Raw genomic sequence first — 16,013 nt, 5'->3', positions numbered from 1 at the left:
AGCTCCGTATTCTTCCCTCAAGACCGCTTTGGCTATTCGGGGTCTTTTGTGTCTCCATACAAATTTTAAGATCCTTTGTTCTAGTTCTGTAAAAAATGCCATTGGTAATTTGATAGGATTCCATTGAATTTGTAGATTGCTTTGGGTAGTAGAGTCATTTTCACAATATTGATTCTTCTAATCCAAGAAGATGGTATATCTCTCCATCTGGGTGTATCATCCTTAATTTCTTTCATCAGTGTCTTATAATTTTCTGCATACAGGTCTTCTGTCTCCTTAGGTAGGTTAATTCCTAGATATTTTATTCTTTTCGTTGCAATGGTAAAATGGGAGTGTTTTCTTAATTTCACTTTCAGATTTTTCATCAGTAGTGTATAGGAATGCAAGAGATTTCTGTGCATAAATTTTGTATCCTGCTACTTTACCAAATTCATTGATTAGCTCTAGTAGTTTTTCGGTAGCATCTTTAGGATTCTCTATGTATAGTATCATGTCATCTGCAAACAGTGACAGCTTTACTTCTTCTTTTCCAATTTGGATTCCTTTTATTTCCTTTTCTTCTCTGATTGCTGTGGCTAAAACTTCCAAAACTAGGTTGAATAAGAGTGGTGAGAGTGGGCAACCTTGTCTTGTTCCTGATCTTAGTGGAAAGGGTTTCAATGTTTCACCATCGAGGACGATGTTGCCTGTGGGTTTCTCATATATGGCCTTTATTATATTGAGGTAAGTTCTCTCTATGCCTACTTTCTGGAGGGTTTTTATCATACATGGGTGTTGAATTTTGTCGAAAGCTTTCTCTGCATCTATTGAAATGATCATATGGTTTTTCTCCTTCAATTTGTTAATATGGTGTATCACACTGATTGATTTGTGTATACTGAAGAATCCTTGCATTCCTGGGAAAAACCCCACTTGATCATGGTGTATGATCCTTTTAATGTGCTGCTGGATTCTGTTTGCTAGTATTTTGTTGAGGATTTTTGCATCTGTGTTCATCAGTGATATTGGCCTGTAGTTTTCTTTCTTTGAGACACCTTTGTCTGGTGTTGGTATCAGGGTGATGGTGGCCTAGTAGAATGAGTTTGGGAGGATTCCTCCATCTGCTATATTTTGGAAAAGTTTGAGAAGGATAGGTGTTAGCTCTTCTCTAAATGTTTGATAGAATTCGCCTGTGAAGCCATCTGGTCCTGGGCTTTTGTTTGTTGGAAGATTTTTAATCACAGTCTCAATTTCAGTGCTTGTGATTGGTCTGTTCCTATTTTCTATTTCTTCCTGGTTCAGTCTCAGCAGGTTGTGCGTTTCTAAGCATTTGTCCTTTTCTTCCAGGTTGTCCATTTTATTGGCATAGAGTTGCTTGTAGTAATCTCTCATGATCTTTTGTATTTCTCCAGTGTCAGTTGTTCCTTCTCCTTTTTCATTTCTAATTCTATTGATTTGAGTCTTCTCCCTTTTTTTCTTGATGAGTCTGGCTAATGGTTTATGAATTTTGTTTATCTTCTCGAAGAACCAGTTTTTAGTTTTATTGGTCTTTGCTATGGTTTCCTTCATTTCATTTTCATGTATTTCTGATCTGATCTTTATGATTTCTTTCCTTTTGCTAACTTCGGGGTTTTTTTGTTCTTCTTTCTCTAATTGCTTTAGGTGTAAGGTTAGGTTGTTTACTTGAAATGTTTCTTGTTTCTTGAGGTACGACTGTATTGCTATAAACTTCCCTCTTAGAACTGCTTCTGCTGCATCCCATAGGGTTTGGGTCGTCATGTTTTCATTGTCATTTGTTTCTAGGTATTTTTTGATTTCCTCTTTAATTTCTTCAGTGATCTCTTAGTTATTAAATAGTGTATTGTTTAGCCTCCATGTGTTTGTATTTTTTGCAGATTTTTTCCTGTAATTGATATCTAGTCTCATAGAGTTGTGGTGGGAAAAGATACTTGATACAATTTCAATTTTCTTAAATTTACCAAGGCTTGATTTGTGACCCAAGATATAATCTATCCTGGAGAATGTTCCATGAGGACTTGAAAAGAATGTGTATTCTGTTGTTTTTGGATGGAATGTCCTATAAATATCAATTAAGTCCATCTTGTTTAATGTATCATTTAAAGCTTATGTTTCCTTATTTATTTTCATTTTAGATGATCTGTCCATTGGTGAAAGTGGGGTGTTAAAGTCCCCTACTATGATTGTGTTACTGTCGATTTCCCCTTTTATGGCTGTTAGTATTTGCCTTATGTATTGAGGTACTCCTGTGCTGAGTGAATAAATATTTACAATTGTTATATCTTCTTCTTGGATTGATCCCTTGATCATTATGTAGTGTCCTTCTTTGTCTCTTGTAATAGTCTTTGCTTTAAAGTTTATTTTGTCTGATATGAGAATTGCTTCTCCAGCTTTCTTTTGATTTCCATTTGCATGCAATATCTTTTTCCATCCCTTCACTTTCAGTCTGTATGTGTCCCTAGGTCTGAAGTGGGTCTCTTGTAGACAGCATATATACGGGTCTTGTTTTTTTATGCATTCAGCCACTCTGTGTCTTTTGGTGGGAGCATTTAGTCCATTTACATTTAAGGTAATTATTGGTATGTATGTTCCTATTACCATTTTCGTAATTGTTTTGGGTTTGTTATTGTAGGTATTTTCCTGCTGTTGTGTTTCTTGCCTAGAGAAGTTCCTTTAGCATTTGTTGTAAAGCTGGTTTGGTGGTGCTGAACTCTCTCAGCTTTTGCTTGTCTGTAAAGATTTTAATTTCCCCATCAAATCTGAATGAGATCCTTGCTGGGTAGAGTAATCTTGGTTGCAGGTTTTCCTCCTTCATCACTTTAAATATGTCCTGCCAGTCCCTTCTGGCTTGCAGAGTTTCTGCTGAAAGATCAGCTGTTAACCTTATGGGGATTCCCTTGTGTGTTATTTGTTGTTTTTGCCTTGTTGCTTTTAATATTTTTTCTTTGTATTTGATTTTTGATATATATATATATATATATTTTTGGTACGCGGGCCTCTCACTGCTGTGGCCTCTCCCGTTGCAGAGCACAGGCTCCGGATGCACAGGCTCAGCGGCCATGGCTCATGGGCCCAGCCCCTCCGTGGCATGAGGGATCATCCCGGACCGGGGCACGAACCCATGTCCCCTGCATCAGCAGGCGGATTCTCAACCACTGCGCAACCAGGGAAGCCCTGATAATTTGATTAATATGTGTCTTGACGTGGTTCTCCTTGGATTTATCCTGTACGGGACTCTCTGTGCTTCCTGGACTTGATTGACTATTTCCTTTCCCATATTAGGGAAGTTTTCAACCATAATCTCTTCAAATATTTTCTTAGTCCCTTTCTTTTTCTCTTCTTCTTCTGGGACCCCTGTAATTTGAATGTTGGTGTGTTTAACGTTGTCCCAGAGGTCTCTGACACTGCCCTCAATTCTTTTCATTCTTTTTTCTTTATTCTGCTCTGCAGTACTTATTTCCACTATTTTATCTTCCAGGTTAGTTATGCGTGCTTCTGCTTCAGTTATTTTGCTATTGTTTCCTTCTAGAGAATTTTTAATTTCATTTATTGTGTTGTTCAACACTGTTTGTTTGCTCTTTAGTTCTTCTAGGCCCTTGTTAAACGTTTCTTGTATTTTCTCCATTCTATTTCCAAGACTTTGGATCATCTTTACTATCATTATTCTGAATTCTTTCTCAGGTAGACTGCCTATTTCCTCTTCATTTGTTAGGTCTGGTGGGTGTTTGCCTTGCTCCTTCATCTGCTGTTTGTTTCTCTGTCTTCTCATTTTGCTTCACTTACTGTGTTTGGGGTATCCTTTTTGCAGGCTGCAGGTCGTAGTTCCCATTGTTTTTAGTGTGTGTCCCCAGTGGCTAAGGTTGGTTCAGTGGGTTGTGTAGGCTTCCTGGTGGAGGGGACTAGTGCCTGGGTTCTGGTGGGTAAGCCTGGACCTTGTCTTTCTGGTGGGCAGGTCCACGTCTGGTGGTGTGTTTTGGGGTGTCTGTGGCCGTATTACAATTTTAGGCAGCCTCTCTGCTAATGGATGGGTTTGTGTTCCTGTGTTGCTAGTTGTTTGGCACAGCGTGTCCAACACTGTAGCTTGCTGGTCGTTGAGTGAAGCTGGGTCTTGGCGTTTAGATGGAGATCTCTGGGAGATTTTCGCCGTTTGATATTATGTGGAGCTGGGAGATCTCTTGTAGACCAGTGTTCTGACTTTGGTTCTCCCACCTCAGAGGCACAGCCCTGACACCTGGCTGAAGCACCAAGAGCCTGTCATCCACACAGCTCAGAATAAATGGGAGAAAAAAAAGAAAGAAAGAAGGAAGATCAAATAAAATAAAATAAAGTTATTAAAATAAAAAATAATTATTAAGGAAAATTTTTTGAAAAGCAATAAAAAAAAACAACAAAAAAAACGGACAGACAGAACCCTAGGACAAACGGTAAAAGCAAAGCTACACAGACAAAATCACACAGAAGCATCCACATAAACACTCACAAAAAGAGAAAATGTGAAAAAAAAAAAATACATCGTTGCCCCCAAAGTCCACCTCCTTAATTTGGCATGATTTGTTGTCTATTCAGGCATTCCACAGATGTAGGGTACATCAAGTTGATTGTGGAGATTTAATCTGCTGCTCCTGAGGCTGCTGGGAGAGATTTCCCTTTCTCTTCTTTGTTCGCACAGCTCCAGGGGTTCAGATTTGGATTTGGACCCGCCTCTGCGTGTAGGTTGCCTGAGGACATCTGTTCTTCGCTCAGACAGGACGGGGTTAAAAGAGGAGCTGATTCGGGGGCTCTGGCTCACTCAGGCCGGGGGGAGGGAGGGGTACGAATGCGGGGCGAGCCTGCGGCAGCAGAGGACGGTGTGACATTGCAGCAGCCTGAGGTGCACCGTGCATTCTCCCGGGGAAGTTGTCCCTGGATCACGGGATGCTGGCAGTGGTGGGCTTCACAGGCTCCCAGGAGGGGAGGTGTGGATAGTGATCTGTGCTTGCACACAGGCTTCTTGGTGGTGGCAGCAGCCGCCGCCTTAGCGTCCCATGCTCATCTCTGGGGTCCGCGCTGATAGCCGCGGCTCGTGCCTGTCTCTGGAGCTCCTTTAAGCGGCGCTCTTAATCCCCTCTCCTTGTGCACCAGGAAACAAGAGGCAAGAAAAAGTCTCTTGCCTCTTCGGCAGGTCCAGACGTTTTCCCGGACTCCCTCCCAGCTAGCTGTGGCGCATAAGCCCCCTCAGGCTGTGTTTACGCAGCCAACCCCAGTCCTCTTCCTGGGATCCGACTGAAGCCCAAGCCTCAGCTCCCAGCCCCGCCTGCCCTGGAGGGTGAGCAGACAAGCCTCTCGGGCTGGTGAGTGCCGGTCAGCACCAATCCTCTGTGCGGGAATCTCTCCGCTTTGCTCTCTGCACCCCTGTTGCTGTGCTCTCTTCCGTGGCTCCTGAAGCTTCCCCCCTCCGCCACCCGCAGTCTCCGCCTGTGAAGGGCCTTCCTAGTGTGTGGAAACCTTTCCTCCTTCAAGGCTCCCTCCCACTGGTGCACATCCCTTCCCTATTCTTTTGTCTCTACCCTGGTACGTGGGGAGTTTCTTGCCTTTTGGGAGGTCTGAGGTCTTCTGCCAGCATTCAGTATGTGTTCTGTAGGGTTGTTCCACATGTAGATGTATTTCTGATGTGTTTGTGGGGAGGAAGGTGGTCTCTGCGTCTTATTCTTCCGCCATCTTGAAGCTCCTCCTCTGAAATTTATCTTTTCCTTATTGCTAATATCTTTTTTTTTTTTTGGCTGCATCAGGTCTTAGTGTGGTATGCGGCATCTTCCATTGTGGCATGCGGGCTCTTTGTTTTGGTGCTTGGGCTTCTCTGTAGTTGTGGTGTGCGGGCTCCAGAGCACATGGGCTCTGTAGTTTGTGGCATGCGGGCTCAGTAGTTGTGGCACATGGACTTAGTTGCCCCGCGGCATGTGGGATCTTAGTTCCCTGACCAGGGATCAAACCGCCATCCCCTGCACTGGAAGGAGGATTCTTTACCACTGGACCACCGGGGAAGTCCCCTTATTGCTAATATCTTGAAAATTCAACATAATCATAATTTTGTTGTAATGTCAAAGTGTATGTTCCAATTGAGAAAACATCCTGGGAGGAAACATCCTGGTTCTAGATTGTGAGAGGCACCACCATCTCGTACTTGGAAAATAGAGGAAACAGGGTCCTCAGTTAAGAGACAAGTGTTATTTAAAGCAAAAAAGGATATTCTGAGAGAAGTTGAAAATACACAGAACGCTTATTTACAATAAAAAAAAATTTCACATAGCACAACAGGAAGAAAGGATAGAAAGTAAAAAATCATAAAAGAACTGGTAGGAGGGAAGCAAAGAACAGTAAGACAATGATTGAATGCAGATAAAAATATGAAAAAACTATCAATAAATATTCACAGAGTTTTACTATACATGCAGATACAGAGATGAACAAGAGATTCTTTTAGCTTCAAGAAATTTATAGTCTAGTCAGGGAGACAAGAGATAATTGCAGGTAATGGTAAGTGCCACTAAGAGGGTAAAATCGAGGTATATGATCAAAAATAAAACAGGGCAAAAAGTCTTACATTTTGTCTACAGACTAAACATGAGGGGAGTGAGGGCTCTATATAGCTCTGCTTTTAGGTCATCTGAAATTAGCACTAAATGTTGTTTAATGGTTAAAGAACAGGTTATTGATGAGCACTTCCACTGCCTTTTATAAAAAACAGCTTTACTGAGGTATATAATTAAAACACAATAAACTGCATGATTTAAATCCATGAGCTAATTTAAAATGTACAATTTGATAAGTTTTGACATCTGTGTGTACCCCTGAATAGATCACCACAATCAACAAGATGAACTTGTTCACTCCCAAAAGTTTTCTTGGCCCCTTTGTAATCCTTCCCTCTTATTCCTCACATGTTCCCTGTTCCTAGGCAAATACTGATCTGTTTTCTGTCACTGTATAATAGTTTACATTTCTTAGAATTTTTTTTAATAAATTCATACAGCAAGTACTATTATTTGTTTTTTTTCACCCAAATTAATGATTAAGGATTTTCAGACTGATCTGTGTTGCTGTATCTGTCAGCAGTTCATTCCTTTTTGTTGCTGTGTAGTATTCTACTATAAGGATATATTAAAACTTTTTATTCAACTGCCTGCTCTTGTATATTTGGGTTGTTTCCCTGATTTTAGCTACCATAAATAAAGCTGCTGTGAACATTGTGTAGGAGTCTTTGCATGAACATATGCTTTCATTTCTCTTGGATTTTAATATCCATGAATGGAATGACCAGGTCATATAGTTGGTGAAGGTTTTAACTTTTTAAAGAAACTGCCAAAAAGTGTTCCAAAGTGACTGTACCATTTTGCATTCTCACTAGCAAAGATGAGATTTCTAGTTACTCCACATCTCTGCCAAGACTTGGTACAGTCTCAGACATCCTATTAAGTGTTATGGTATTCTCATTGTGACTTAATTTGTATTTCCCTAATGACTAAAGATGCTGAGCACCTTTTTCATGTGCTTATTTGCTATCCATATATGTTCTCTGTTGAAGTATCTGTTTAAATTTTTTTGTCCATGCTTTTAAAAATTGGGCTGTTTTCTTATTATTCAGTTTAGAGAGTTCTTTAAACATTCTGGATAAAGTCCTTTATCATATATATTGCGAATATTTCACCCAATCTATGGCTTAACTTTTCATTTGCTTAGAGTGGCTCTCGAAGAGCAGAAGTTATTGATTCTGATGAGAACAATTTTGCTGAAGAACACCATACTTTTGGTGTCATATATAAGAAATCTTGGCCCACCTTCCAAGGTTGCAATGAATTTTTTCCATGTTTTCTTCTAGGAGCCTTATGGTTTTAGAAGTTAAGCTATGATCCATTTGAATTAATTTTTGTAGATGGTGTGAGGTATGCTTTAAAATTCATTTTTGGAGGTCTATAGATATCAAAATGTTCCAGTACCAATTATAAAAAAGACTGTCCTTTCTGAATGAAATTTACTTTGCATTCTGTCAGACATCAAAAGATCATCTATGCATAAATTAATCTCTTGACTCTCTATTATGTTCTATTGATCTATTTGTCTACCTTTATGCCAATAAGATACTGTCTAAACTACAATATCTTGAAGTCAGGTAGCTGAAGTCCCCCAATTTTGTTCTTCTTTATTAAAGTTGTTTTGGCTACACTATGTTATTTCCATATGAATTTTGGAATAAACTAATTAATCTCTACAAAAAAACGCTGGTGAGATTTTGACTGGGATTGCACTGAAAACACAAATCAATTTGCTGAAACTGACACTTTGACAATATTGAATCTTCTGATTTATGAGCACAATATATCTCTTCACTTATATCTTCTTTACTTTCTCTCAGCATGTATAATAGTTTTCAGTGTATAATCCTTTATCAGATTTATCCCTAAGTATTTCCTATTTTTTGATACTTTTGTAAATGGTATCTTTAAAAGTTCAATGTTTATTTGCTGCTAGCATACAGAAATATGATTCACTTTTGTTTACTGATCTTGTATCTTACAACTTTGCTAATATCATGTATTAGCTATAGTACCTTTTTTATTTTTGGCCGTGCCACATGGCATGCAGCATCTTAGTTCCCCGAGCAGGGATCGAACCCACACCCCCCGAAGTGGAAGTGTGGAGTCTTAACCACTGGACTGCCAGGAAGTCCCTATAGTAATTTGTTTATGTAGTCCACAGGATTTTCTACATATACAATCATGTTACCAGTAAATTTAGAGTTTTATTTCTTCTTTTCCAAAATGTGTGCCTTTTATTTCTTTTTCTTGCCTTGTGTTGGCTAGAATATTCAGTGTGATGTTCAGTAGAAGTAGTGAGAACAGAGATCCTTGTTTTATTCCTTATCTTTTATCATTAAGCATGATGTTAGTGGTAGTTTTTCTGTAAATACCTTTTATGAGATTGAGGAAATTCCTCATAATTCCTAATTTCTTTAAAGTTTTTATGGGAAATGCATGTTATGTCAAATGCTTTCTTCTGAGATATGATTTTCTTCTCTTTTAAAAAGTTTCTTAAAATGGTGAATTACAATGACTGATTTTTGGATTAAATCAACCTTGCATTCCTTGGCTAAACCATTTGGTCATGATGTATTAGCATTTTTACATATTGTTGGATTTGATACAGTAAAATATAGAATTATATAGAATTTCTGCATCCAATTCACAAGGAAACTGACCCTGTATTTTCTCTGTTTGCAATGTTTCTTATCTGACTTTGATATCAGAATTATTCTGGTCTCATAGAATGGGTTTGGAAGTATTCCCTTCTCTTCAGTTTCTAGAAGAGTTTGTGTGGAGAAGTGGTATTACTTCTTCCTTAAATGCCTGGTAGATTTTACAAGTGAAGTTATCTAGACCTAGAGTTTTCTTTGTCGGAAGGTTTTTAAGTACAAATTCAGTTTCTTTAATAAATACAAAGTTCTTCAAATCTATTTTAGCTTTGGCAATTGTCTTCTTTCAAGTAAAGTTGCTCATAACATTCCCATTCTATCCTTTTGAGTAAAATTTAGGGACTTCCCTGGTGGTCCAGTGGTTAAGACTCTGCGCTCCCAATGCAGGGGTCCCGGGTTTGTTCCCTGGTTAGGGAACTAGATCCCACATGCCACAACTAAGAGCCCGCACATGACAACGAAGGTTCCGCGTGCTGCAACTAAAGACCCAGTGCAGACAAATAAGCAAATAAATAAATAAATATTTAAAAAAAGAAAAGAAGTCCAGTGGTATATATTTAAAAAATATATAATAAGTAAAATTTATAGTGATATAACCTTGCTCATTCCAGATTTTGATAATTTGCTTCTTCTCTCTTTTTCCTAATCAGTCAGGCTAGAGGTTTTCCAATTTCATTAACCTCAAAAACTCAGTTTTTAATTTTATTAGCTTTTCTCTATTGTTTTCTGTTGCCTATATCATTGATTTACACTCTCATTTTTAATATTTCCTTTCTTCTGCTTACTTTGGGCTTTGCTTAGTTTTCTTTTTCTAGTTTCTTAAAGTAGAAGCTGATTTTCATCAATTTGAAATCTTCCTTCTTTTCTATTATAAACATTTTGGTGTCATAAACTTTCCTGTAGCTTTAGCTACATCCTTCAAATTTTGATGGTTTTGCTTTCATCTTCATTCAGTTCAAATTATTTCATAATTTCCCTTTTGATTTCTTCTTTAACTTATGTGTTATTTGGAAATATTTAAAATCCTCTTAAATACTGACTTGCTTTATCACCTACATCTATTTAATAGATATAATATGATCTATTTTGATAAGTGACCCATATGTATTTGAAAACATGTATTCAGCTACTGAAAGATGAAGTTTTATAAATTCTACTTATGTCAAGTTAGTTGACAGCATAGCACAAGTGTTCTATATCTTAAATGATTTTCTATTACCTTATTCTATCAATTATTGAGAGAGCCAGCTTGAAATCTCCAGTAATTTCTGCCTTTTAATTAGAAGGATAGATCCTTTATATTTAAAGTGAGTATTGATATGGCTGGTTTTAAATCTGCCATCTTGCTATTGTTTTCTGTGTGTGCCATCTATTCTTTGTTCCCTTTTTCTTCTTTTTCTGCCTTCTTTTTGGCCTCTCAATGTTTCTCATATATTCAACATATTTCTTATTCATTGTTTAGTTGATCATTAACCTAAGTTTGTGATAAAACATGATTAACCTGAAATATTATCATAGTATATTATAACATTATTTATATTAGGTAAATATTAGTTTAATATCTTTTATATAGTTGAGTAAAACTACCATTTAATAAAGAATAACTATATAGTTTATTAAATTTAGTTTTTGCCAAATACATTACAGTAACTGAGGGAGTAACTGTACTGCTATCTTCCTTAGAGAACTTCTATTTTTGCTACTTCTATTTTTGCTAAATGATCCATGGGATAGTTTATGGACCAATGGGATATACCTGATTTAAAATGATAGCCTCCTGATTTCTATACAATACACTCCTTGGTATTTACTTTACTAAGGTACAAGATTCAAACTGACCTACTTGCACTAAGAAGTCAAAATATTCCAGAGTTAGGAGATAACACTAAACAAAGCATCATTTCTTTTCCTATAAGATTTTTTTTATAATTATGAAGTGATGTGTTTTGAGTATTTATTATCTTTGGGTTTTTTTATTATTTTTTAAGATGTTGGGGGTAGGAGTTTATTAATTAATTAATTTATTTTTGCTGTGTTGGGTCTGTTTCTGTGCGAGGGCTTTCTCTAGTTGTGGCAAGCGGGGGCCACTCTTCATGGCGGTGCGCGGGCCTCTCACTATCACGGCCTCTCTTGTTGCGGAGCACAGGCTCCAGACGCGCAGGCTCAGTAATTGTGGCTCACGGGCCCAGTTGCTCCGTGGCACGTGGGATCCTCCCAGACCAGGGCTCGAACCCGTGTCCCCTGCATTAGCAGGCAGATTCTCAACCGCTGCGCCACCAGGGAAGCCCCCCTATAAGATTTTATCAGTAAAATAATGAGGTTCTAAGATTGGCTCCTATTCAGAGACACAACTTATATTCTCTTATTAAAAATATTTTCTCTTAGTTGCTGTTATCTATCATCTTAATTATTTTTTTTTTTTTTTTTTTTTTTTTTTTTTTGCTGTACGCGGGCCTCTCACTGCTGCGGCCTCTCCCGTTGCGGAGCACAGGCTCCGGACACACAGGCCCCGCGGCCATGGCTCGCGGGCCCAGCCGCTCCGCGGCATGTGGGATCCTCCGGGATCGGGGCACGAACCCGTGTCCCCTGCATCGGCAGGCGGACCCTCAACCACTGCGCCACCAGGGAGGCCCCATCTTAATTATTATAGTGTTACTGAAGAGGTTTTAGTTAAACTGAATTTACAAGTACACATTAATCTGTACTACTAAGTAAATGTTTTAAAGTTAAAAAAGAAAGCACATTTGATAAATACATGGAAATATGAGTAGATCACATAGTTATAGGGGAGTTGTAAAAAGCTCCCTGGAAAGAATGAGAAGTCTTTATGTAAAAAGAGGAAATCTATAAGCCAACAGAATACTAGACTGGGAAGCCTTATGGAATTTTACAATATGTATAACTTTTTAAAAAACTAAAGAAACTAGATAAAAGGGAAAATAAGTATATTATAAATTAAAAAGGAAACAAATCATCCCTTATTAAAAAAAAATGAAAAGAAATTGTACCTGATCATCATTTTCATCTGAAAAGGTTATTGATGTCAGCTTGTAGTTATTCTTCAATAAAAATTCATTGACTAAGAAGTTTAGAGCTCTCTTTTCAAGAGGTTTGATTGGCTCCTAGAGATAAGTAAAAGACAGATACAATACTGTAAGTCTTCTTCCTTCAATACTTGTGCTACCATTTCATATGGAAGATACTTTTAGATCTGTCATTCACCCACCTGAATTTCAGGACTTGATTTGTAATTTTTTCGTTCCTGTAAAGGAACTTCGTGTTCTGGTGGAAGAAAATATGAATAATATTTTACTATTTTACATTAGAAAATATCTCAGCTACTTCTACATTGTCAAAGTAGAAAAAGTCTCAAAAAAGTTTATGTACACCACCTGCAGCCTTTGTCAGGTTGGCTCGGAGGGCCTGAATGGTCTCCTTGGCTTTCCGTAGTTCAAACTCCAGGACTGGACAGGGATTTGGAATAAACACACACAGGCATCCAACCAAGAAAAGGGAAACAAAAATAAAAAAATAAAAAGCAAGGATGGGTATGAAAAAAAAATACAATTTGTATTGAAAACAGAAAGCATGCAATCTTTATGAAACTTGTGAACGCATGCAGCAGAGTTGATTTGCAAGCAAACTGGTGAATGTTTTCCATAGTTTTAGAATACAGGGGACTACTGATCAAATGTTCCAGCTGTCTGACAAGGAATAGCTCTATTTAAAAATAAAATCTATGGCATACTCTTCTTTAGGTAAATAAAAATCTTAAGTAATTTAGGTGGTTGTATTTCACTCAGTCTAGAAATGTAATGGAATGTTTTCAGGTGACATAATTTTAGGGGAAAAGACAAAAATTAGATGAAGTCCTAGCAAATACACTTAAAGAAAATCTTAGGATTAAAAAAAAGGTATTTTAAAATGCATTATCTAAAATAATGTTATAAATCAACATACAGAAACATTAGTGAATATAGTCCTTCATTAAGATGTTGAAAGAACAGGGTTTAAATATTTAACAAATGTGGGATGCCTATCAATTTTTCTACAAACAAGTATGTCTTCTATAAACAAGCAAAGATATGTTAAATACATATCTAAAAAAAGTTCTGAGGGGTTTATTTTAGGTTTCATTTAAAGCCAAAGGATACAAATAGTTTGTCTTTTAACTTATAATTAAGATCATTCTAAAGCAAATGATTGAGTACAATTCTACAAGTGTGGTAATCTAAGGATACTGAGTAAATTTAAGTAGAATTTCAAAGTTTCTGACAACTCTTCGAATAGATATTTGTTCATAGTAAGAGGTACTAATGAAACTTAAAGATTTCTCCTATTACCACAGAGTCTGATTATAAGATAAACATGAATACTGAGGAGACATTTTAATGAGCTCTTTCAAATATTTCATCATGAGCAAGATTTAACTATATGTGTCTTTGCTGGGAATTTTCTTTAAAATATATAAATACTGCTCTGAAGAAAAAGCAAGCTTAGATGTGGGGAAAAAAAGCCATTTCTGTGAAGTAAAGCTCTGAGAAAATTAAGTGATCTTTGTCACAACTGTATATTTAAAAAAATTATAATTTAAATAGTTCTGCATAAAAATTAGCAAATTTAAGTTTAAAGATGCATTTTTTCCTCATTGACTAATAAACAGAATAAAGAAGATGGCAAATGAAATGCTATCAGAGACAACAAAGCTATAAAAATATATGGAAAAAATAGAATTCACTCAGTTTGCATATTTTCATTAAAAACTTAAGATGTAACTGAATCACATCTAGTACATTAAAGCCAATTATTTTGATGCACAGAATTTCCCTGCAGCAACATGGAAGCACAACTAAAAATCAGATGACATGTATGTGACTATTTCTTTTTTGGTAGTCAGCAATGCTGATCTGCAAATATTTCTGTGCAACAAAGTTAAAACATTTCCTAAAACTTAACACTTCTGGAAACTCTTAGAGTTTGTGTTTAAAGTCAGACTGCACACATTCAGTGTATTAGGTAAGTACAGAATGGGTTTACTTTTCTTTTTATTTCAAAACTTTAGGTAATTTACTTTGATTTAAAAGCACTTAACTATACCACAAGCAAAATGAGTATACACATTATGCTTCCAGTATCACTTACAATTTACTAACATATTACAGAACAATTGCAGATCAGAAATGCCCTGCACCAGAATGAAAGAAATATGAAAAAAAAAATAAATAAATAACTGGTTAAAACACAAACTGTGAAAAAAACTCAAATTCAACTGGTGAAAGTTTAGGTGACCAAGAGCAAAACACTAAATGATCAAGGCACAGAAAGCCAGAAAAACCCATGTCAGACGGCAAGAATTTATATTTTTATGCACATCTACACATACATTGCCAAATGTCATTAAAAGGTACCAATGCTCTGAAAAGACAGTGCTTATCAAAATGAATTCACTCTGCTGCATGTTTCTTAATATACAATATAGACTTTAAAAGACAAAGGCATATCTTTGAAGCCATAGCACATCTCTATAAAGGCTCAGTATGATCAAGTATTTGAAGTTATGTGAGAAAGTTTCACAAGAAAGGTCTGAACAGCTATATTTACACATATATAAATTTGTCACCTCTTCATTAAAAAAATATTGGCTTAAATCTCAAAATTTATTATCCTGTGAAGAGATACATTGTACCAAGCAACCTCCAAGTATTTTTCAAATATTATAATTCTTCATAAAAATGTTTGAAGAAGTACACTTTTTTAAAAACACTGTAGGAACCAACCAGCCTGCTCACTCCACTATCCCAACCCTCCACTAGCCCAACCCTGTTGAATGCAATTTTATTGGAACTAAAGTAATCGCAAAGACATAGGTATATTCTAATACTGCATATTACAATCTTACCAAAACATTTAATGACTAAGCAATTCTAGATTAGTTGAAATAGTTATTTCCTAAATAGGGTTGGATAATACTGGCATTATATCAGGGGTACTTGAGAGCTTCAAGATCAGGTGCTCGTGACTAGGGATATATACAATTGACCATGTCAAGACACCAAAGGTGCAGTGTTAAATTTCAAAGCAGAAAGAAATATTGATTCTTTGTTGCCCCAACTAAATATATTACTAATATTATCTTGAAATATTTGTTAGTCTTAGTTCTTTTGGCACAAAACTCAAAATAATACATATTTTAGATCTTTACTATAATACTGATCAGAGTAAAGTATTTTTCATTCCCATTTTTCTTCACTAGTGAAGAGTTCATATCATTAGGGCTGAGTCGAGGACCTTGCCATCTCATAGTAGACATGAAATTGTCTTCTTTCAAGTCAGAATTTCTTGGATTTCTTTTCCCCTGAATATAAGGTAAGGTGATTTTACTTCATAATAAAATACCACTTCCCCATCCTTAATACTTATTTTATTATCCCAGGAAAGGTTCTAGGAAAAGAGGAAAATTCTCATAAGAATATGAGTTAGAATAAAAATATATTCCTAAAATAATACAAAATTCCCCAGACAGTACCATCACCACTCCTTCTGGGTTTAGAGAATGCTTCCTGCCTACTACAGACCTAAGAAAGGTAGAGGATTGTTACACATGACTTAGCAAATAGTGAGAAATAAATGAACGGAAGCAAGATGCAGTCTCCATGGTTTGTAGACATTTAGTTTTCTATATTCTTCTGAGGGCGAAAAAATTCCTCCTCCTTAAACTTTAAAAGAAGAAAATTCTTCCCATTATTGTTCCTCCTGCTCAGGTTCTCTTACAGGTTCCTCTATCATTCAA

At 36.6% G+C, this 16,013-nt stretch overlaps 1 protein-coding gene across 1 annotated transcript in view; it reads right to left on the bottom strand.

The window, feature by feature from the left end:
• The window catches only part of RELCH (RAB11 binding and LisH domain, coiled-coil and HEAT repeat containing), a 123,764-nt gene that overhangs the window by 84,727 nt on the left and 23,024 nt on the right, over positions 1–16,013 (bottom strand). Inside the window, exons 3-5 of the mRNA XM_060119141.1 lie at positions 12,616–12,687; positions 12,450–12,505; positions 12,232–12,345 (exon numbers count right to left, since the gene is read on the bottom strand). Of these exons, the coding sequence (XP_059975124.1) occupies positions 12,232–12,345; positions 12,450–12,505; positions 12,616–12,687 (242 nt within the window). The remainder of the gene's footprint in view (positions 1–12,231; positions 12,346–12,449; positions 12,506–12,615; positions 12,688–16,013) is intronic.

The sequence above is a fragment of the Mesoplodon densirostris genome, chromosome 15 (genome assembly GCF_025265405.1).
Source record: "Mesoplodon densirostris isolate mMesDen1 chromosome 15, mMesDen1 primary haplotype, whole genome shotgun sequence".
In the NCBI taxonomy this organism is placed as follows: Eukaryota; Metazoa; Chordata; class Mammalia; order Artiodactyla; family Ziphiidae; genus Mesoplodon; species Mesoplodon densirostris.
This window is presented reverse-complemented; position numbering and strand designations above follow the sequence as displayed.